Source organism: Chiroxiphia lanceolata, chromosome 3 (genome assembly GCF_009829145.1).
Source record: "Chiroxiphia lanceolata isolate bChiLan1 chromosome 3, bChiLan1.pri, whole genome shotgun sequence".
Classification (NCBI taxonomy): Eukaryota; Metazoa; Chordata; class Aves; order Passeriformes; family Pipridae; genus Chiroxiphia; species Chiroxiphia lanceolata.
This window is the reverse complement of record NC_045639.1, coordinates 85,065,950-85,089,301: the sequence shown is the minus strand read 5'-3', so window position 1 is coordinate 85,089,301 and position 23,352 is coordinate 85,065,950. Positions and strand designations below refer to the sequence as shown.

Below are 23,352 nucleotides of genomic sequence, written 5' to 3'. Positions count from 1 at the left end.
AAAAATATCAGATGGGTGGAGCATCTATCCCATGAAGACAGGCTGAGAGTTGGGGTTGTTCAGCCTGGAGAAGAGAAGGGTCCAGGGAGACCTTATGAAAGCCTTCCCGTACCTAAAAGAAATCTGGAAAGGGACATTTAAGCAGGGCAGATACTGATAGGACAACAGGTAATGGCTTTAAACTGAAAGAGAGTAGATTTAGATTAGATATTAGGAAGGTGTTCTTTACTGCAAGTGGTGAGGCACTGGAACAGATTGCCCAGAGAAGCTGTGGGTGTCCCATCCCTGGAGAAGGCATCCCTGCCCACAGCAACAAAGTTGGAAGCAGATGATCTTTCAGGTCCCTTTCAACTCAAATCATTCTGTGACTGTATGATTCTTTGACTTTTAATTATCCTATTTTTAATATATTTAGTATATTTGCATAACAGATTTTGACATGCTCTGAAGCTTTCTTTACAGATTCAAGCCTCTGAGAAAATTAATCAAGAACCAAACTCAGCTTTTTTCAAGAAACCTGAGGCAAGGAACTTTTGAGAGGAAACTTTAGAAATCCCAAGTATCCTCCAGTATCCTGTTATCTTTTTTATATTTGAAATGCAGAACACAGCTCCTGCCCATATCTTTGCCTCCTTCAGTTCCTGCGAGAATGATGGAAGTGGATAATCTCACAAAGAAACCTGACAGAGACTGCATAACAAGATCTTCATAGCTTATTGTCAAAATTACTTTCTTACTTGCAGTAGATTTTGCCAGGTATTTCAATACCAGATTCTGATTAAACAAAACCCTAAGCTAAAGTTATTTAAAAAAATAAAAAACAATCAAAACCAACCATGAGTTATTATCCATACCTAAGCTCCTCCAACACCACTGTGCTGTCGTATGGCCCCACTATTAATTCTCCAAGACTCCCATCATCTTCAGTAGGGTGGAAAGTTACTTTGTACCCCTTCACTCGCCCTGGTGCTGGCTCCCATGTTACTCGGAAACTTGACATAGTTGAATCAGAAGTTCTCAGATTTCGAGGTGGCTTAAAGGGAGAGGCTGCAAGAATGGGAAAAAAATGGTTTAGATCAGGTCTACACATGAGAAAAAAATCAACAAGCATGCTTTTATGTAAAAATACATATGCAAATCCAGTATTAGTGATAATCCTAAACTCTTTGTGCCTTTGACATAAATAGAAGTATTAAAAGATGAATGATGGTGATTTTCCTGTCACTAAATTTTAGCTATCTAACCAAGAGGTACGTTAAATTTATTCTCGAGGATCCCTCTACAGTCAACACACTGAGGGATAAATAGCCTGGCAGCTGAAGTAACTTCACCACCAGAGGTGTGGCAGTATGTCAAAAAATAATTCTTCAGAGGAGTGCCAGCCAACCAGCTTGAGGAGCAACTTCCTCTGAAGGTCAGTACTCACAGACAGAGCGGTTAACAAGCCTGCTGCTAGCTTCTGCATCACTTTTGCTTTTGTGTAACTCTGACGTGCAGCAAGGAAAATACTGCAGTAGTGTAATCTCAAAGTTGCAAAAAATGGGAGAGTGAACCGAAAGTCACCACTACAGCTTTGGAGTGAAAGATGGAGGGAAAAAAATAAAGAGTTTGCTTTATCCCTATGCCTGTGTAATTGTATAATTATAGCTTAAAGATCATATATGTCCCCAGATGGTGAATTCTGCTGAGAAATAGTAGATACAGTCTCACTCACAAGGAAAAATATAGCCTCTCTGCCTCATCTCCCATGATACTCCCTGAATTATGACAACAGCTCCAAATAACAAGATCACTCAGGCCTCACTTTCTTCCAAAGAGTGTTTACCACTACAACTATTTAGACTGAAAGCACAGAGGCATATCTGCATCAAGATGAAGAATTTAAAAATCAAAAGCAGCTGTATGATTTTCAACACTGGAAAACTAGATATTGGTCAAGATCTGATCAAGTTTTCATGACTCCTTTATATCAACCACATTTTAGGCTAAAAAGAAATCTTCAGTAACTGAGGTGCTGATATCTCCACTGATAAGAGACTTTCTTTTCTTACTTCCTGTCATTATTCAATATAACCTACATTCAGAGAACAGAGAATGGCATGAACTGCTTACAGAGTACCTCAGTGAATGGCACTAGTCTCACACAGGCAGAAACATCTTGAAAAAAATTCTCTTTTGGTAATGGCTTTCTATCTATTGAAGCAGGAAACTGACTCTAAATCTGGTTGATCTGGATATCAAGGAAAACATTTCCTTACAAAATGTAAGATCAGCATCAGATACATACTAAAGGTAGAGTAGAAAATTAGTTTTGCTTTTACCATAAAAATGCCCTCACTGGGACTATTAAGAGTTTCAGTTTCTGAGAGAGAAGACAGCTTGTCCAAAAAACCAGGAAGTCAGGCTTCCACAGATGAAACTTCATAATCATCTACTGCCCCTCTTTATTACCTCAGGTCTTCCCCAGAAAATACAGTGACCAAAGAAGACAAACCTAAATAACATGATGCTGGGTAGCTCTTTAATTAATATCCACAACCAAAAGGCAAATTATGAAACAGCTGACAACGCTTCATTAAGTAGTCTGTTGATATACTGTATTCCTCCCAAAACACCTTGTTTTGACTTCTGATGACAGTGTTTCAAAACAAGTCTAGTATTTTCAAGCATTTTACACCATATTTACACCCTCAATATCAACAGCAAAAAGCTGTGCTCAGGCTATGCCATAGTGAAGCTCACAACAAATCAAACTCTCTTCTCAGCCTCTAACATTTTCTTATGATCTTGGCAGACTCCACCACACTTTTCTATGTATCACTATTATTAATTTTAAGCACAAAACTTGCATTATGAAGTCCTGTACAAACTTGTGATACATACCTGTTGTTCCTTCTGCTTTCCTTGATTTTCCTTGTCCAAAATCATAAATTGGAACAACACTTAAGTCATATGTAGTTCGTGGCTTAAGCCGCTTTAACACTACGCTTGTAGCAGGAGCATTTACTCTTCCAAACATCTGTCTTCCTCCACTGCGTGGTCGGTAATACACACGATAAGACAAGACCTTGCCAGGTGAAGGCTGCCATGAAACTCTCATTGTATTTTCTGTCTCGTTGTCTACTGTCACAGTCCTGGCATCTGGTGACACTTTTCAGAGTAAAAATACAGATAAATGTTTACTTTATCACATACCGATATATTCAGTTGCATGACTACAAAATTAATTCTACTGTATTAAGGAATAAAATTGCCCTCTTTAAAATTACAGTATTTGATTGTGGGGAAGGCACAGCAGAACCTCACAGGTCATTGTTAATTATTTTTTAATTGTAATGGACTAAACAAACAGAAGTGTGCTTTTCACTACAGGGAGAAAAACAGGGAAGTATAAATCACATGATGACACAGCATAATTGGGAGGTTTTTTAGTCACACTTTCCAGCAATCCATTAAATAATGGATTCAGCAGTCTAAATTGAAAGTGATAAATTATAAAGTTATTTTTTCTTTAATACAATATCCTATAGTGTTCAGATTTTCAAAGTTTTGAGTTTACTGGTCTGATAAGATACTGGTAAATAACTAAACTGCTGGGTGTTGGAGCCCATACAAACTATCCTGCTGGAAAATCACTCATCACTATTTGCAACATAGTATATGTGCTGAAATAAGCCCGTGGACTAATAAATCATTTTCTCTACAAATTGCAGCATTCAGCTTCTAAGAAATATTTTCCAGACTGTATAAATGGTATAAATAATCCAAAGTGAACTGAAAGGTATGCAATGCTGGCTGTCAGCCGAAATAAGCCATCTAGGTTTTGGCAAACTGAACCTTCTTGGCATACTGGAATCGGTCAATATTTCATCACACGGTAAGGTAGGCTTTGCAGCTCCTGGGAAGTGACAATTTCTAATCATTGTTTGTACCAGAAAGATGCAATATTAGTCTCAGTTCTGGGGCTACTGATAGGCCTGATAGCAAGTTCCCTCAGTCAGCACATAGAGAGAAGCAACAAATTATATGACTAAGCTGCCTACTTAACTTGGAAAGGGCAGGATGGCTAATGCTGCTGTGCTTGAACAAAGAAGGAAGGCGTGGGACAGCAGTCTGCTTTGACTCTGGGGAGTCAGCTCTTAGGAACAGCAGCAATCACTACTCTTGCAAAACCTTAAGAAAAACTAAAATGGGTCAAGGACAAAGGTTAAGGTAGTTCAGCAGCCTCTCTCCAACAGCAGTCAAAACAGATGCTTGGGAAAGAGTACAAGAACATATAAACACACATGATGCTTCCCCAGACCTCTCCCTCAGCCTTTGTCTTCACATGGCCCCTTTAGACAAAAAACAGAAACATCAAGGCTGATTCAAGGCATCCCTTCATTCATTCATTCAGACTGCTGTACTTGCCAGTTCTGGCTATAAAGCAACAAGCCACCTCTGGCCTCTTGGTGTTTTTTCACTTTGCCTACACTGCAGGAGAGGCTTGAGCCTGCTTCCACAAATAACACATAATGTTTGGCAAATAAGAAAAAAAAACAAGAGCCCCAGAAAGGTAAATAACAAATATCAAAATCACCCAGTAAGCCTCAGTTTGAGGACTGTGAAGACTGGAAAGAGCAGTTAGCTTGGAAAGCATATTCATTGATTCTGTGGGAATTTACACCACCTTTCCTCCTTCATCTACCCATAACATTTCCTCCACCTTATTTCCAGCAGTCACACTAAGCCTATGGAAGGCTGACTTCAGAGTAATTTGCAGACAAAATCATATCTTAAATTGGAGGTAACTCTTGCTGAATCCCAACCTATATGACATAGAAGAGATTTTCGTGTTTTTTAATTGTCCTGCAAAATGTCAGAATTGACTGAGCTGAGGTGGCATTTTGGTTTGGGGTAACTTTTTTGGGGGACAAAAAAAGAAGAAAAATAAGGTACATTATCTTTTAAAAATGGTAATTTCATCAAGAACAGAATGTTACAAATGTTGTAATGCACTCACCATCAGTAAAAGCCTCTCCTTCAACTGGGTCTCCTTCTCCACTGCTGTAGGCTGCATATACTGAAATCCTGTATTTAGTCTCTGGCTCCAAGCCTTCTATCACAGCATCCACTGTATTTCCAGGAACTCTCTTCTCTGCCATTGTATCATCATAAAGTGATTTCCATACTATCCTATAATGGTTAACTGTTCCTGGAGCTGGTGTCCATGATAACCCAACTGTAGTGTCAGTTATGTCTGTGGTAACCAAATTACGTGGTGAACCGCGTTCTGCAAGAAAGAAAACAGCAAAATGTCTCTTAAAAACAAATAGCAAAGTACAAATGTAAAAGTCAAATGATCATAAGAGCGAAAACAAACTTTTCCCATCAATATTAGTTTCAATGTCATACATTTGTAGTTCCAAGAGAAAATTCATTAATGTTTCAACAAGATGCTTCAAGCTAGCCTTAGACTATGAATGATCCTGTGCCTTACCATGCAAGAAACTTGGCAGTCATGCTTTAGAATATGCAAAATAAAAATGGCAGTATTCAAAGACTTGGAATGAAGCCAGTGATTAAATGTGGTGCAGCTCACTTGGGTAATTTCTAACCCTCAAATAAATAACTTTATTTCATTCATTCATCTTCGTCCTTATGGGTGTAACTTTTTTCTGGGGGTTAAATAAAGGAGACTTTTACCTGGGTCAAACAGTCCATTCTCTGACAACTTTAACTTCTTGTTTAATGGTACTATTATCTTCCAGACTACCACTCACCAGATCTACCATCTATTTCATTTTATGTTTACAACTAATTTGCAGTTTACTTTACTTCATGCCAACCTTAGAGTAGAAAACACCCTCCATCTTTCCACTCAGAAGAACTGTATCTCTGTCCTCCCAGAGGAGGTTGTTTCAACCAGCTTGGAACAAAGGAAGCAGCTCATCAGTCTGGGAAACTCAATTGTCAGCTGGATGCATGAATCTCACCTAACACACCAGAGTAATTCCACAGCTTAAAAATGAAGCTCATTGGTTTGAAGTGGTGCAGTGAAAGGAGTGCCTCTGTTTAACATTTAATGTACATTTATAACATATGTTCAATTTTCCCATTGCACTGGCTTGTTTTTGATGGCAGGAAAGGAGCACTCACTGGTGAGTTTAGTGCAATGGCCTCATTAAAGCAAAATCTGCAAAAGGGATCTATGGAACCAGATCTACATGCACACAGAAACTTTTTGATTCTTTGCTGTTATTCTCTGTGGCATTTCAACTGTATAGGACATTCCTGAGAGACTGCTTAGCAAGAGGACTTAAACACTTGAGGTGGCCTCATGGCATCACAGTTAAGTTTTACCCTCACTGATAAAAACATATCCCTATACTATACCACAGCAGCCACAGGATTAGAATCAAAATTCTTTGAACACAAAGAAATTCAGTACCTATCCAATTTCCACCCCTTAGTCTTGTTGCAAGAACAGAGCTCACTACATTCAGAAGCCTGAAGCAGTTTCAGGCTAACAAGTTGCTCTAAGTCATATACTGTGTTTTCACTTTTCATATTCGTCTTTTACTTCCACCACAAACCTGCAACATTTCCAAACCCAATCCCACTGGAGCAAACAAGACTACTTATAGAAAGCTTCATTTTGAAAACATCTCAGTGCCAGCTTAACTTCATTAAAATTGAGCTAACAAATCCCACTTGGCTTAATGACAAATGGAAATTAATGTCAACCTATCTGAATTTAGTAAAGATTCATCAGCTACACAGATTACAGAACCAAAGGGTACCACAACAATCATGAAGATGACTCTCAAATATAGCTAACAGTGCATGTTGTGGGGGTTTCACAGTCTTAGAGACACCCCATTATGTTTTTCTGGAGACAATCCTTTTCCATCCTAACTCTGCATCAGTCCTTACAATTTTACTCTTCAAACCAATTTTTAGCCCTACAATATAAATCACCACGATTTATGTCATCTTCTCTTCAAAAAAAGGTTAAGTTTTAGTAAACACTTATCCTTTCATAACAGTGGTTGCATAGAGTGAAAAAAAGTTATAGTGAAAAGGCCTGATTCAGCTCATGCTTCATGAAGTCTCACCAAATTCAGTGACTGCATTAAATGAAAGCCAGGGCAGAATCTAAACTCCAAAGAACAATTTTCCTGGAAGCCTGAAAAAAAGATTTGCCTTCAAAAGTAAATTACACCAATTTTTCTGTCTGCTCTTAAGCTCCTACTCCCAAATCTTGGCTTTTTCATACAATAAAAAAAATATTAAGGCAATCCAAATGGAAAAAATATGGAAAACTTAACTTGATATAATGCACAGATGTCTCACAATAAAAACCTTTCTTTCCATATTTTAATGTAATATAAATATACAAGTCACTTTATTTTGGCTACTTTAAAACATGGCTCTGCCACAACATGATTTCAGTATTAAAGTATCTGCTACCACAGCACAATTTTTTGCAAGTCTGCTCTTGAACACCAGAGCTAATGATATATGTTGGAAATGCTGCAAAAATAACTGCTTATTTAAACCCCTTATTGATTAAGTAATTACTGAGGTCATTAAATAATGGAGGAAAATAATTTGTTTGGAATGGACTATAATGAACTGCAGTTACTGTAATATGTTGGTTCTGAAAGAAATATTCTTTGGAACTAAATGTCTTTTTTATAAGGCAAGGTAAGAGAGGGAAAAGGATCTGGGATTCCTACCAAACCACTAGAACTAAATGGAAAATTTTTACTTCAAATAGTTGGAAACTGCTGACAAGACAACTTACCTACTAAGGGAAATTAGACTTTTTATATGTTACACTGCAATTGAGAACACTTCTTTAACATAACACACTAACTTGATTTGCACCTCATGCATGAGGCGGAAGTTCACTCACAGATTTTTTTTTTTTTTTGCTTCACTGAATCTCCCAGAAGTGGTTGGGTTTTGGGTTTTGAGGGGTTTTTTTATTAAGGAAACAGCTGTGTTTAAGATATAGTCCAACTCTAAGTCTTAAATTCTTAGGATTCCATGAAATATTATCTAAGCTGCTACATTCAGAGTCAAGAAACATATTTATGCTCCACAATAACACAGGTATAACATGGTGACTAGCAAACATACAATTAGACCTTTGAAATACTTTTCCCTTGGATTAAAACAAAATACCTAGGTAACTTCCTTACATTCCATGCACACAGAAAAATCTACAACACTAACACCTGAACAGTAATTTTGTTCCTTGGTCCATGTGTTCAGAAATGCTTGTCTTACACCTGCTTCTTGCCTGCTTGTTCAAACAGGACAAATAAGGAGCATGGAAAGACAATGCACACTGTAAGAAAGAAAAGGGCTGGCTGGCTAGTTGGTAAGCAACTGTCAAAACACCCCTGCTTTTTCTTGACTTCAAGTGGAAGCCAATGTATGTTCATCACTTCATACAGCCCCCGAGACATCAGCAAGCAAGGAAGGACTTCCTTTTTAAAAATTATTCCCCAACAGGCATGAAGTCCTATGATGCTCTGGAGCAGCAAACCAGCTGGTGTAAGCACAGCTGTAAGGCATACTGAGTATGTATATAGTAAAACAAAGTGTTTGCATGCACAGGTCAAAACTCTGCCTGGGAAAGCGAACCAGTCACCAGCTTCAGGCCATCAGATTCACTTTGGCCGTTTTTAGCTCAGAGCACTTTTCACTGCCCACAGTCCCCTGCACACCTCTGCCATCGCTCAGTGCAGATACACTCTCAAAAATTCACTTGGTAACTTTCAGTCAGGTGTTTTTACACCCTGTTCTGGACTTCTGTAATGTCCAGTCTCCATATTAAGTTTTTCCACTGTAGTGTGCCAGAGACACAATATGATATTAAAGTAGTTTCCCTCTGTCCATTTGGCTTACCTCCCATAGCTCTCCAGCAAACACTGTTGTTATTGAACACAAAACTGAATCAGCTAAAATTAAAATGTTGACATTCATAAAAATTAAATGGGCTTATTCAAATGACCTTTCCCCTCAGAAACATTCACAGAACTCCAGCTGATATCAGTGGGATTTTTGCATGCAGTTTGGGCCCAAAGTTTAAACAGCTTTCTATATGGTGGTTTTTAAAACCAAGTTTCAAAATCAATCTGCAGTGGTAAATTTTATGCAGAGCCATGTTTCATTTAAGTTAAACATAGCATTTATCTAAGCCAGCATCCTAAAAGGTCATAATCAACTGAATAAATTAGCCTTCCTTTGCAGAGGTATATGTTATGGCCTGAGTCCTGCCTTGTTTACAGTAGGCATAAGTCAGGAGTATCCCATTGAATCAACAGGTTAAATTCCCACAGCCAAGGATTCAAGTGCACCCATCAGAGATGATAGCAGAATCACTTTCAGGCAGTCACTAGGGTTGGCTGATATCCTTCCCTCAAAGACATAAAGTAGTTGGAATGTCAGACTTCAGGCATGTCAAGAGGGGATGTGGGCATACTACAGGGGATAGTCAAGGACTTGCTACACAGAGAGATGCTCACATGGCCCTATTAGAGCAGGTTTCTTGATCTTCTGCAGAAAGGTAAGAAGATGCCAACCAGGAGAGCTCTGACCCAAAACAGGGACTTTGGCCAGAACACTCCTGAGTCTCTGATCTAGGATAACAACAAGTGTTCATATTCAGTCCTTTTAATATTTTATCTGTCTTTTCCAAAAGTTAATCAGTTAACACTGCTCTCAACTGTGTGGAAGTATCTTATTATTATTCCCTCAACCTTCCCCTGCGTTATTTTTTCCTGTTACATATTTTATTTCCTAGATATAACTAAGATAATTTTCCACAGATTATCAAAATGTCATACTCAAACATCTTGGAATGTCTAATTTTAAAAATGCATGAAACAGCATTAAATTGCTGAGGACACTAAGTCCTTGTTTCTGTCAGGACAGAAGCAGCACTACGCAGTCTGAACATTACGTAAAGTCCCTGTGATATGCTAAAAACCTCATTGTAAGAAAATGTCACTTGAATTTGCACTATTCTGCCTGTAGGAGGTCATTAATTTCTAAAGCATTCTTATGTTACCATAGAAACAGCAAAAAGAAATAATTTATTTACCAAAGAACTACCATCCATTTTCTGACCAAAAAAGAGAAATCCCCAAACCTAAGCTACAAGAAATGTATACAAGAGAATATAACTTAAAAATTAAAAGTGATTCAGCCATGACAACCTTTTTTCATACATTGCTTTAGTACAGACCAATGGTCACAGCACACATAGCTACTCATCAAACAGGATGGTAGCATTGGGCCCTATATCAAAGAAACAGATTCTGCTTCTAAAGGGGGAGAGACTACTACATAATTATCTCTCAAATTTATCTCCTGAATATAATACACTGTGCCTCTTTTTGTTTATTCTAAAACATGCAAAGGTAAGAAATAAAATGGGTGACATCTCTGCTAATGGAGACTAGCAATCTCATGTATGTCAAAAGAACTTTGTCCATTTTTACAAACAGTGGGCCTAGCCTAGGATCTTCACTGATATAAGTGAAGCCCTTTGAAATTTCGCAGTAAAAGCAAGATGGGAATCTGATCACTGAATATTTTTTCTGAAAAAAAAACCAAACACCTAGCTTTTTTTCTAAATTTCTCTGAAATTCGTATTTAAAAGTGCAATGACTTCCTGCTTACAGTCAGTTACTCAAATATTCTTAAAGTTGTTCTGAAAAATATATAACTGGCAGCAAAAGGGCACTCATAAAACAGATCCTCAGCTTTCAAACTTTTCAGACATTTCTTAGGATTAAGCATTTCTGTATAGATTGATTAATCTAGCAATGAATTTGTTACTCTTTAAAACAACTGCAAATTATGAAAGTTAATCTATTTAGCAGCTAATGTACAGTATGTTCTTTTCGTCTGACAGCATGAATTTGGGCAGAAAACCAAATTCTTACCAGACTTAAAACCACATCTCTTATTAAAAAACAGATTAGGAAAACAGTAGCACTCACAAACTGCTCACTGTCTGCTGCATTTCCACTCACTGCCCTTACCATGTTTCTCATTGTATTTTATTTCTGGTGTATGATGACTTGGGTAAGATCATATGATCCCAAAACACACTGAAAGCCAAATTATTTGTTTGGAGTGTTTGGGGATAACAGTGGGATTTTTCCCTAAGACATTCTGTGGGTGTTTTTTACTTGTTCTTCAATCTGTATTATGCATCATCAAATATACCATCAGTGCTAATTTGTTTAGTTCCTTCAGTTCTCACAAGCCTTGTTCCACGCCGGGGCAAATGGCAGTCTGCACAGATTTAATTTACTTTAGCAGTTTCAACAACTTTGTGTGAGCTGAGGGGAATCATAGCCAAAAAAGTATGTCTTTTTTCCATGACACCTTTTTAGAAGGACTCCAACCAAAGCTGCCTAGTGATGGATCACCATATATTTTGAAAGTGAGAGAATATGTATAAGTGGAGAGTTTTCTACAGCACATATTTTGCACATGCAATTATGCTTAAAGGAGTATGAAATATAAAGCTCTAGAACTTTCACCTCTGGACGGTACCTCATAACTAGACAAAATCAGCCTGTGACTGAAAGAGGCTGTATAAAAGATGAGAGCACTATAAATTTCCTGAAGTTTGGATTACTGAAGAAAGAAAGCACACTCCTTTAACAAAGGGGCAAAACACTGTTTCCCTTTTCCTGCTCCACAAACACACAAAAAAGAAACAAACCCATTCTCTCTGAATAACAATTACCTGGTAATGGAATGGCACTCTCAGAAATGAGTCATTTTCTGATTACTCATTTGCTAAAGTCTCTATACTGTGTTGTCTCTGAGCAGTTCATAAAATGATGATCCTCTGGCATGTGTTTATCTTTGGGCTGCACCAGAGAGCTATGCAAACAGTTTATAGAAGAGATTATCTGCAGTTACTTGGGGGAATATTTGCCCTCTCTGTTTTATGAAGAGAAACAATAAGGACAAGCATATACTTAGCAAAAATAAAAATACAAGGTGAAATTGAGATTACCCAGCTGGTAAATGATATCAAGTACACAGAATGATTTCTGGGTTTATGTGGATTGATTTTTCCCGTGAATCCTGAAACAAACAAGTCACTTCAAAACACTGAAAAACTTCCTTGCAGAGCAAAGCAGAGGAAGAGGAGGAACTTCCAAGAGCAATTTGTAACTGCTCCAAAATACTTTGGAGATAACAAACATAACTGAAGGGCCTTCAGTGAAAGCCTGGGCAGACATGTCCTTGCAGATCAGGTTAGAGCAGTCTAAAAACTTCTCAGTTTTTTGCTCTCTTGAAGGATACCCTTGTCTGGGATAGTGTAACTGCCCATACGAGTTCTCCTACTACATGCAGAGCAAAATAAATCATTACTGAAAGCCGTAAGAATGCTTGCCTACACCCTTAATTGCAGGAGACCATTTAGTAATTCAGTAAAATTCCATAAATATCTGAGAGTTTGGATTTTTCATTTCCTGCCACTTGACTATAAGATAGCTGGAGAAGCTACTGTATCAAGTTCCCCTTTTCTCACTTGCCTGTTAGGGCTGAAATGTTCACTACACTCAAACTGATTCCTCTTAGGCTACATATCAATACCATGAACTAGTAACTGTCCCAGTTTGAAAGGCAATCTCAAGCTTAGCTCTTGATATGATGAGGAGCTGAAGTGGCCAGCGGCTATGGCATCACTGAATAGGTTTGGTGAGAATTCATATGGTGAAGACATCAAGTAAGCCCCATAGGGATTCCTGATACAGGAAAACACTTTAGTGCTCCGTATTTCAGTGTTGTTGGCAATGCAAAACACACACCACACTGTTTTGTTTCTCAGACACCATGGCTCACGGAAAAACTAGCTGAAATACTAAACACTTTTTTATGCTTCCTTTCACAGCTTTTTTGTCATTACTGTTGATAAGTTTACTTCTCCAGAAGTTAAGATCTGTCCTGTTTCCAGCCTCAGTCAGACAAATTATTTCAGCTACTTGTTGGTCAAGTATTCACTTCACCGACCTGTGTAACATTTCATCCGGGTCCAACCATTTTTATTTTAGCTTCACAGCCAGCATGACTTCTCTTTTCATGTAAACTTCTATACTAAGCTTTGAAGTTTGAATGATACCTTTCAGTTCCAAAATTGCAAACCTTTTGCTCTTAATTGTCTGGTTTTCCTCAAAGGTTTTGTCATTTTATCCTTCAATGAGGTAAGATAATACCATACAGTGAAATATTGTCTTATATACTGCAACAAATATTCTGAGAATCTTTCATATCATTAGTCAAAGAGTGTTTTAAAATATCTACAGACCATGTTCAAAGAGTTCTGGCCTAATTCAAGCACTTTTATTGCCCCTCAAAACTGCAGATATGCTGATTGCTGAAATACAAGGTAGATATTCCACAAGGAAATTTGATTTAGGCCTTTGCTGTCATACAAACAGAAATTTGTATTCTGTTTGTTCCCTTTGATCACCCAGTAATGACTGACATCTCTACAATGCTCTTACTAACATTTTATCTAACCAAGAAAATTAAACAGACAGTTTTAATATGAAGAGTAATGTTTTTTGGAGTGCACACGATAGGATTTTCAAATCCAGCTGAATCTTCAAAGAATTTACATTTGAGTCACAAAGCTATATATGTCAAAATGGTACAAGTAATTTCTAATTTAGTTTTCTCCCAGCTGAAGAACTGAATAAAAAGTAATTCAGTTGAGTGATAGGATGCTCGGTTATTCATATTTATCCCAAGAAAAAATCTGTCACAGAATTTTTTATGTAATGTTTTAATTCAGTTGCTTAGAGTAAAATCTCTTACAGGAATGCCTCTGTAACCTTTTCAGTGCAACACCCATTTTAAATTTCATCTGAATTCATACGAATTCATTTCTGAGATATAGGCAACTATTCTTTTAAATTCTTTGACTCTTTAACCGATTTTGAAAATGTTTTTCTTCTTATTAACAATTTAGTAAGGCAGAAAGGCCAAATAGGAATCGGAGCCCTTGGGAGGTGGGATGGGGCAGGGAGCACTGAAAGGACAAGACAGTCTGTACCTGAGACTGAATTCTGGTTTTCCGATGACTTTGTTGTTTGGATTCTACTGTATGTCATTCACTGCTCTCTAGGATATGTTCTAACAGAAGCTCTAGGTAACGCCTTAAAAGACTTTTCTCTTGCTCAAGTTTTATGATAGGATAAAGTAAGCTTACTTTATGAATTTGAAACACACCTGATCTCGCCACATCTCCATGTTAATAAAGGATTTCTCATGAGTTTACTACAAATATACTAATGAAAATGTTGCCACCAAATGTAAATGGTTAACTTGGTCAATCCTTTACTAAAATTTGAGGCATCTCCCTAAGGATGTGGACAATTCAGTCTGTTTAACAGCGAGACAGAGGCCTCTCAAGATTCGCAAAGGAAGACAGGAATTCCTGTAACCACTGACAGCACAGAGGAAAAAGCAGGGATGTCAGCTCCTCTGTCTACCTGAGATCCAGTTTGCTTTTGTTCTGAGAGTGAAATTTACATTCCTGGATGTGCAGGGGCTCAGGTTCAATGGAAAGAGCAAAGAAGATTCTTGCCCAGCATACACTGCAGCTTTGTGAATCTGATGCAATGTAGAGATGGTGGAGATGTGAATTCAAATTCTCCCAGAATGTGTAAAGCATACATTTCCATCCTCCCTCTTCTCCCCAAAAAAGTGTTAGACCTCAAAAGGGTCAGCACCACCACCAACAGGGAAGTTCAATAGGTCCTGATCACCTCTGGCTTTTCTGGAGGATATGGGCAGCAGATCTCTCTTCTCATTTACTTGGATCTCAGTAGTGTTCTGGGCAGAAGACAAGCTCTTTTTCCCTCAAAAGAAGTATTCAGATCTTGCGTGGGTAGTGAAAGCAAGTGAGTTAGGGAACTTTCAGCGTGAATTGCAAGGTGCCTGATTCTCTAACGGCTACATCCTGTCTCAGCGTAAGTACATGGATTGGATCTTTGTCTTAGTGGGATGGGCAGGGTGTTGGTGCCTAGAGCTCTCATTTGCTCCTTCTGTAGTCAATAGACAAATAAATGTTCAGTTGAAGGAAAAATGAGATCTCAGATGGACTATCTGCCTTTCTTCATCAACCACAGAATTCTAGAGCATCCATGCTGCAAACTGCAGTGTTCAAGTAAGTGCCTAAACTTAAGTGGGAAGAATTCAGCACACTGGTATATCACTGGAAATTATTTTTTTAAATTATTTGATTTTATATTTTCCTTTTTAAAAAGGTTTTTCTTGTTTGGTTTCTAATCTATGTTGTAAACAAAAAGTGAGACTTATGCAGAAACCGGGAGTCAAGTATATTGCTAGTCTCTAACTCCATTAGCATCAATGGACAAGTCTTAATTCCACATAATTCATTTGCAAGATGTTTTCAAGTGTCATGCCTTCACAGCTGCAGTGCCAGCCTTCAGCAATACATACCTGGCCAGCACAGAGCAGTCACATTTCCTTTCAAGGCCTAGGATGCAGCTTTCCTTATCCTCTGACAATCTACAGATGACATTGAGAATGCTCACAGAGAACTAGTCTGGGAAATTCTCCACTCAAAGGCAGAGAAAGAGCAGTCTCCCCTCCTTATAAGAAAGTCTGTGGCTCTGACTTCATGCTTAGCCAGCAGTCTGTTTATGCTCAGCTCCAGGTTTTTAGTTAGAAGCAGGGTATTACTCATTATCTCTTTGCCTAGACTAGATGTTATTTCTCTAATACAAAAATGGCCCCTGAACATCTTTCAGTCTCAGTACAGTAGCGATGCTGCAAATTTTCAAATGGATGAGATACTTTAATTCCATTAATTAATCCCCTTACATTAAGAACAATCTGCCACTAAAACTGTTCAGAAGTTATAAGACAAAATATTTCACTGAGGCTAATGTAGAAGCACAGTCAGTTTTGGTTGGTGCTCCTGGGGAACACCTTTTTCAAGAGACCCAGAGTCGCCTCCACAACCAGTGATTTAACCCATTTTTTTTCTCTGAGGACAGTAGGTTTGGAAAATCCATGTAAAGTAGGAGAGTGTTTTTATGCCTATTTTTCATTCATATATTTGCTTCTATGGAAAACTTGAGAAGACACTTTAAGACACCATAAACATCAATCAAATAAATGAATGACCGTACAGAAAGCATTAAATAATTACCTTCAAGTGTTTCTCCCTCTCCAGAAAGGGCGTCTCCTGCTCCAGAGGCATACAAGGCGGACACAGTCAATGCATACCTAGTGGCTTGGTCCAAGCCTTTCAGCACTTTAGAGGTAGTGTCCCCTTTCACAGTCACTTCCTTGGTTTCACCTCCTGCAACTGGAGTGTAGGTTATAAAGTACTGCTGCACTTTGCCTGGAGCAGCACCCCAAGACAGCTTCATTGTTGATGTTGTAGCATCAGAAACTTTCAAATTTCTTGGATTTCCTCGGACTGCACATGTCAAAAGAGGTTGAAAACAAGATGAAACAAGCTTCATTTCTTGGTTGATTTTTTAGGTTACTACAACATAGGATTTTATGATAAAAAATAATTCCTGAATAGCCTGCACTAACACTGCTACAGTATACTTTTACCATAATCAGGATTTTAGAATTCCATCCCCACCCTCCTTAGGCAAAAATGCTCAATAAAGTCTTTTTATTTCCATTTTTTTTCTGTTAAAACAGGCTCAATTATTCTAGTACTTATATGTACTAGAAACTTAACATATGCTCAACTTCAACACACCAAGATCCATGTTGAAGTCACTATCTGCAGAATCAAGTCAAAGATGACCAATTAAATTAACACACCTACAGAGTTCTTTTGATTATAATTCTTCTTATAATATCTAAGACCTCAGTGAAATTTCAACAATGATTAGGACATTCATAAATGTCTCCATACTCTCTGGATTTTGTTTCATAAGGCATGATACATGTTAAAGGATCATGCATCTTCACACAAGTCTACAGTGATAACTTCCGTAAATTAAATGTTTCATTAATTCTTTGCTAAGCACTCAGAACAAAATACAAACAGGGTCTGAATTTGCTCAAAAGGTATATAATTTATATCACTGACAATATGAAGAATCATGAGGACAATTAATTAAATATACTGGTAGATTCTTCACCCAAGTTACCTTGCCATATCAGGTGTTAGAGGCTCAAGAGACTATATTTCAAATTGAAATATTGCAATTTTGATAAATTAAATTGCCTCTCCACTAGGCTTGGGCAATGTTATAATTCTTTGTTCATCTGGGATAATACATATGAATTATGAGATTTATTCTCTTTTCAGTATGAATATGTCAGCATCCAGGGAGTTCTTCTCAAGCTTACTACCTTCATAGCATTTGTCATGTACCTTCGTCAGTTTTTGCATATCCATTCAACGAATTCCCAGGCCCAGACTGATACTCGGGAATAACAGACACTTCATATCTTGTATCTTGGATCAAATTCTGCAGAATAGTTGATCTATCATTTGCTGATACAGTCACTTGTCTCCTTTCTCCTCCAGTAAGGGGTCTATAAACAAGCCTGTACCGTAGGACATTTCCTGGAGCTGGTGTCCAGCCAACTACAAAGCTATCAGTAGTTTCATCTGTTATCCTTAAGTTTCGAGGAGCACCTTTAACTACAAAAAATATACACATATAATTTGTAAATATTTGCCTTTGGTGAAGTAGTATCTGAAGTAAAACCATTCCATCCATTTTGTTAGCTCATCCAGTTTAGCAAAACAACAGCTTATAGTGCGCTCCCATTGTTTCAGGATACACACATCACTAGTAATTTCTGAAAATTTAGGGCCAGAGTTACATTCAACAGTGTAATAAAGTTGTCCCCAAAAGTATATTAATCCCAGTTTATATAATAGATTCTGAAAATTAAGACAGTCTGACTGTGTTTAGCAGTACCAGTAGAACTCAACTGTGTAAGGGACATAGTGGGGAAACTTCTCAACACGACAAATGGAATAGGTTTCCTTGCTGTAGCCATTTGCATCTGCACCACTTACATTTACAGACAGTTCTCAGATACACCTGATTACACACAGGCAGCTCTCCTATTTTAAAAAATGATCAAAGAAAATGCAACAGAAAAAAACCCACCAAAACAATTCTATTTCTCTAAGTAAAATTTTTGAAACAAAAAATGTATTCATTGCTATATGAGTTGAACCTAATGTTTAAAAAGGCTTCTGAATTTCATCTCTAACTCAAAGAAATAGCTTGTTATTCCAAAAACTAAAGAAAAACTGTAGTGAATCATTTAAGCTAGCCTGCTCCTTGACAAAAGACACAGCAGCTCAGATGAACTTGTGGGCACACCAAACAAGACTCAACTCTTCCAACAGACATTAAGATCTACTGTACTGCAAGTTGCCTAGAGTTGCATTGTCATTTAGGGGAAAAAAAACCTCTGTTCTTTTGTTCTTTACTACCTAAATGCTATAAGCATTGTTCTTTAATGTAAAAGTGAAGCAATTAATAATCTTAGTTTTAAAGAAACAAACTTGTTTCCTATTAATCAGAAATACAATACTCAACTTCAAATCCTTTAAAAGCCTGAAACCAAAGTTAATTGCCAAGAAAGCCATCTGGCCCAAACTGTTGGCTAGATCAGCATGGAGAGCTGCTGATGTTTACATGACTGCAGAAGGACTATCTTCTCAGACACGTTGGGATATCATCAGATCATGATGCTGACAGTTATTTAAGGCAGTATTAGTTACAACATGGGAGAATTGATTATTTTTATTAAAGTTTTTCCTTCCCCTGTCCCTTACACACAAAAGCTACATATTCTAATCAGCCAAGAGTTTGTCTGTTTTCCTAAGGGAAAATTATGTGTGTCCAAAATATTCTGACTGGTAATGTCATGGAAATGTGAATACTGACAGTGAAACCTGTATCTTCCAAACTTAACATCCAAAATAAGCTATTTTATAGGCATTTATTTCTATCAGTCCTAAGAGGAAACACCAATTAACAAAGCTCCATGCTGTTTCTTTTTCTCCCTGGGAACAATTTATGTCACCAAAGGTCACAAATGACAGCATGGAATAATTAAAAAGAGTGGATCAATATTTTTAAAAGCATGATTTAGAGTAGACCAAGTATTCAACTACTGGAATAGAAAATCAAATTTACTGTCATGTTGTTCCTTTCAACCGGCAGAAATGCATCATGGCAACTGTATCAAGAAAAAGTACAGTTACCATGCTTAAATTGACAGCCCTTGATCACATAAACTCACACTGACATGAGTGGAAGTTTTGCATCAGTTATTGGATCAGACCCATGAAGTTCTGACGAAAAAACAGGTGACCAAAACTCAACCCTCTTTAAGCCTATTGTATCTAAAACAGAATTTCTACTAATGTTAAGTTAGATGGCATAGCAAATTACATAGGCACACATTTCACTTTAAATGTATTGAAGTCAACATGCATTCTTGCATCAGAGTCATAACTATTCAAAAGAGCAGAACAGAATTGAATAGTTCAGTTGGAAGGGACCTACAATATTCATCTGCTCTAACTGGACTGTATATTAACATTAATTCATGCCACTGAATTTATTATTGAAAACTTACTACTTCCTTTGAAAAGAGACCAATGCAGAGAAGCACAGCATCCATCCAGCTTTCAGGGAAAATAAAATCCAATCTTAACAACTTAACGTTTGCATATCATTGGAATTCTGTATCTTTACTGAATGCATTGAGATACAATAACGTTTATTCTCATTCTGCATAGCTTCTCAGCCTCAGCTGATGCTCCTCATAGATCCACTGTTCAATTACGCAAATTCTTATTTGAACATATGACTCCTTTGCATCTGAGAATAATGGGAATCCTACCTTCTAAGGTGGTTTCTTCTCCATCCAAGGGAGGGCCATCACCATCTTCATATTCAGAAATCACACTGACTGCATAAGTAGTTTCAGGCAGTAAATTGGTGAGAACTGAGCTAGTACTTGAAGCTGGTACTGAAACAATGAATTCATCTCCACCAACTGCTTCTTTATATTTAATGAGATAGGACAAAACCTCAGATCCAGCTGGAGACCAGCTCACTTTGAAACTGTCAGATGTTATGTCAGAAAAGACCATGTTCTTTGCAGGCACATAAGCTATATAGAAATAAAAATGTGCATGTGAGGCATACCTCCTAGAATGTTTTAAACACAAAATCTCTAAAATAAATTAAAAAATTCCCTCAATAATTTCATTTATTCCAATTGAACAGATATTTCATTGCACGTGCTCAGTATTTGCTTATAGCTATCAAATTTGATGAAGTTCATATCTAGGTTGCCTAAAATCATTCAACAATGAGTAGAAGCATCAACTCAGTGATTTCTAAATCAAATTAAAACAGTCCATCTATACTCATGAAAACTTAAGTTAGAATCTGATGATCAAGTTAGGTTTCCTCTTTTATATGTCCCATTGACGGTAATAACATTATGTCCTCAATGGAAACTAAGAATTGTTGGGATTTATTTCAGATCTAGATTAGAAATAGGACAAAATAAATACCAGTATTTTTTCAGGAACAAAGTTGAAGGGGAAACAAGGAATTTGACATGAAGCACAAACACAGACCTGACACCCTGGGCTTGTTTTGGTTGGCCTAGTCAGCCTAACAGTGGGAATCTTAAGACTGCTTCAGCCCTCTAAACAAAGGCTGTGCTGCTGGTTTGTTCCTCAAAGCTATCCTGAAACAAAAGGCTTATTTTTAAAGAGAGTGGTGTTTTCAATATTGGGGACTATTCAATGTTTGTGTTCTACTAAACATAGGTAGGGGCACTGAGGGTGCAACTAATCATAAGTAATTTTAGCTGACCAAAAGCTGGTCATTTAGAAATCTTTTAAGTTTTTAACATCCAAGATGGCCAAATTTGGATGCATGTGAAGACTTCCATGTGCTACTTCAGTTCAGTCTTAGAAGTCTTCAGTCTTCGTACAGTTAGACTGAGATAATATCACCTAGCATCTGCTGTCTCAAGTTGTACTGTCTAAGCTCATACCAGAGGGTCATTAATTTTACTCTAAATATTAATCAAATCACCCCTAGAGTTGTTGGCATTGTTTCACTGCCTTTGGAAATCTAAAAGACAAGCCTATATTACCTACCTCATCTTAGACAGCTAAAAAAGAATGGGCATGGTAACTGTTCTACTCAAGACACTGAGTGTAAAAGCAGAGCACACCCACTAAGGTCATTCCAACAGACACACATTTAATAGCTTTTTAGATACTTAGCAGGGGAGGGGGGAAAAAATTTCTCCAATAATTTTTTCATCTCCATTTCACTATTCATTTCCCCCATTGCTTTTAATACGTTTGAAAATGAGAAGCAAATCCCCAGTTATTGAAATTATCATTTGTATGTGGACAATTTCACCAATGTACATTCTTTAGGTAACTACAAGCACAAAACATCGGTTCAGATCTTTTTTCACTGCATTTTCCACATTCCTCTAAGTAATAGTAGTTACTTACATTTTCGCCTTATAGCAGCCAGTTCCTGCTCAATTCGTAGGCAGACTGACTGTGTAAGCTCAAATGATATTCTTTGAAAAGCATCGAAATCTTCCACTGTGTAAACGTGGGTCTCAGCAGGAGGTGATGCAATTGCTTCCAACTCTGTACGCACTGCATCCTTCACACCAACTGCAAATATTTCTACATCTGCGTCCCTCAGCTTTATTGCAGGTTCTTTAAAAGCATCTGACGATTTTCCATCAGTAATAAGAATCATGACTCTCGGCACATTTGGTCTTGATCCTTTGCTGGTAACAAATACTTTCTCCCTCACATATGTCATTGCTTTGCCTGTGTTGGTAGATCCACCTCTGTAGGGGAAGGTGTTAATAGCCTGAATTATGTCTTCCACTTTGTTGTATCTGTTCAAAGAAAACTCCATATGGGGATCTCTGCTGTACTGGACAAGACTTATCTGTACTTTTCGAGGCGATATCTCAAAGCTTTTAACTAACACTTCCAAAAAGGCTCTTACTTTTACAAAATTGGCGATACCAATGCTGTAGGAACCATCCACTAAAAACACAACATCAGCTTTTACATCCACACCCCGTGAGCATTCTGCAAAGAGAAAGAATAACCATTGTAAGCAGATTTTCAATAGCCACTGCATTACAATTGCATCTGTAGTTCATGTATCACACCCAGTTGCTTATAAACAAAATAACTATGCTAAGCAAAGCTATTTCTCATAAATTATAAAGGTATGAGATTAAAACAAGCATCAGAGCTTTAATCAGTGAAAAGCTACCATGTGAAAATAATGCAGTGGCTCCTAACTCACCCACTTGAACTTTTACTTGTTGTGTTTTTTCCATTATCGTTATTGGCTCACTGGGGGTCAGTCCTTTCATTGCATAAACATTAATTTGATACTCTGTGTCTGGAGAGAGATCTTTAACATTGAGAGCAGTAGTCTGCGGACCCACACTCAGTACATGTTGTTTTCCACCAGCTATCATTGGAATGAACTGCAGCCGATAGCCAGTTATTTGGCTTGTGGATGGATCCCAAGTGATCCTAACAGATTTTGAGGAGATCTGAGTGGCCACCAGATTTGAAGGAGGCTCCACCACTGAAAGAAATGAAAAGCAAACCCAAAATATTAATTACAATAAAAGCATATCTTCTTCACGGTTTTTATTTCTGGAATAAACTTACTTATCTTTGCTTAATCTTTACTAAAAATCACTTCTAGAATAAATAAACAGAAGTGAATGACAGGACTGTCCAAAAGTGACATAGAAATATGAACAATGCATTCGTGGTCCCTCAAGCATAGAAGAAGTTCCAAGAGAAATTCTGCCTTGATTTAAACCCATTTCAACCAGAAGTGAAAGCTACACTCACAGAAACACAGTAGAAAGTGTGAACAAATGGAGACTTGAGCAGAGCACTATGACAGTGGAGTCATCTCTGCTGCCATTTTGGTCAAAGAATAACTAGTCACTCAAACCCTTACAGGGTCAGAAAGCTGCAGTGACACAGGTTGGTGTCCGTGTTTTCTCAGTATTCTCCAGTTTTCATTCCTTGGTTCTTAACCTATTACATATTCTGCCCCTTTACCAAGCAGGTTTTTTCCCTTTAATACATTTTTCCACAGAAGTGACGCCTGTGTCCAAACTGACTGTATGAGACTCTGATAACTGCACATCAATGTTGCCTTTGAAACTATGGAATAATGGAACTACTCCAAACCTAGTACATCACATGTTCTGTTCTTGTGCATTAAAAACACAAGACTGAGACCA

The 23,352-nt window shown here is 37.6% G+C and overlaps 1 protein-coding gene across 1 annotated transcript in view; it reads right to left on the bottom strand.

Moving 5' to 3' along the window:
* The window catches only part of COL12A1 (collagen type XII alpha 1 chain), a 100,752-nt gene that overhangs the window by 64,012 nt on the left and 13,388 nt on the right, over nt 1-23,352 (bottom strand). The window contains 10 exon segments of the mRNA XM_032681271.1: nt 855-1,047; nt 2,884-3,037; nt 3,039-3,088; nt 3,091-3,150; nt 5,003-5,272; nt 16,214-16,486; nt 17,408-17,680; nt 19,912-20,184; nt 21,560-22,162; nt 22,386-22,676. Coding sequence (XP_032537162.1) covers nt 855-1,047; nt 2,884-3,037; nt 3,039-3,088; nt 3,091-3,150; nt 5,003-5,272; nt 16,214-16,486; nt 17,408-17,680; nt 19,912-20,184; nt 21,560-22,162; nt 22,386-22,676 — 2,440 coding nt within the window.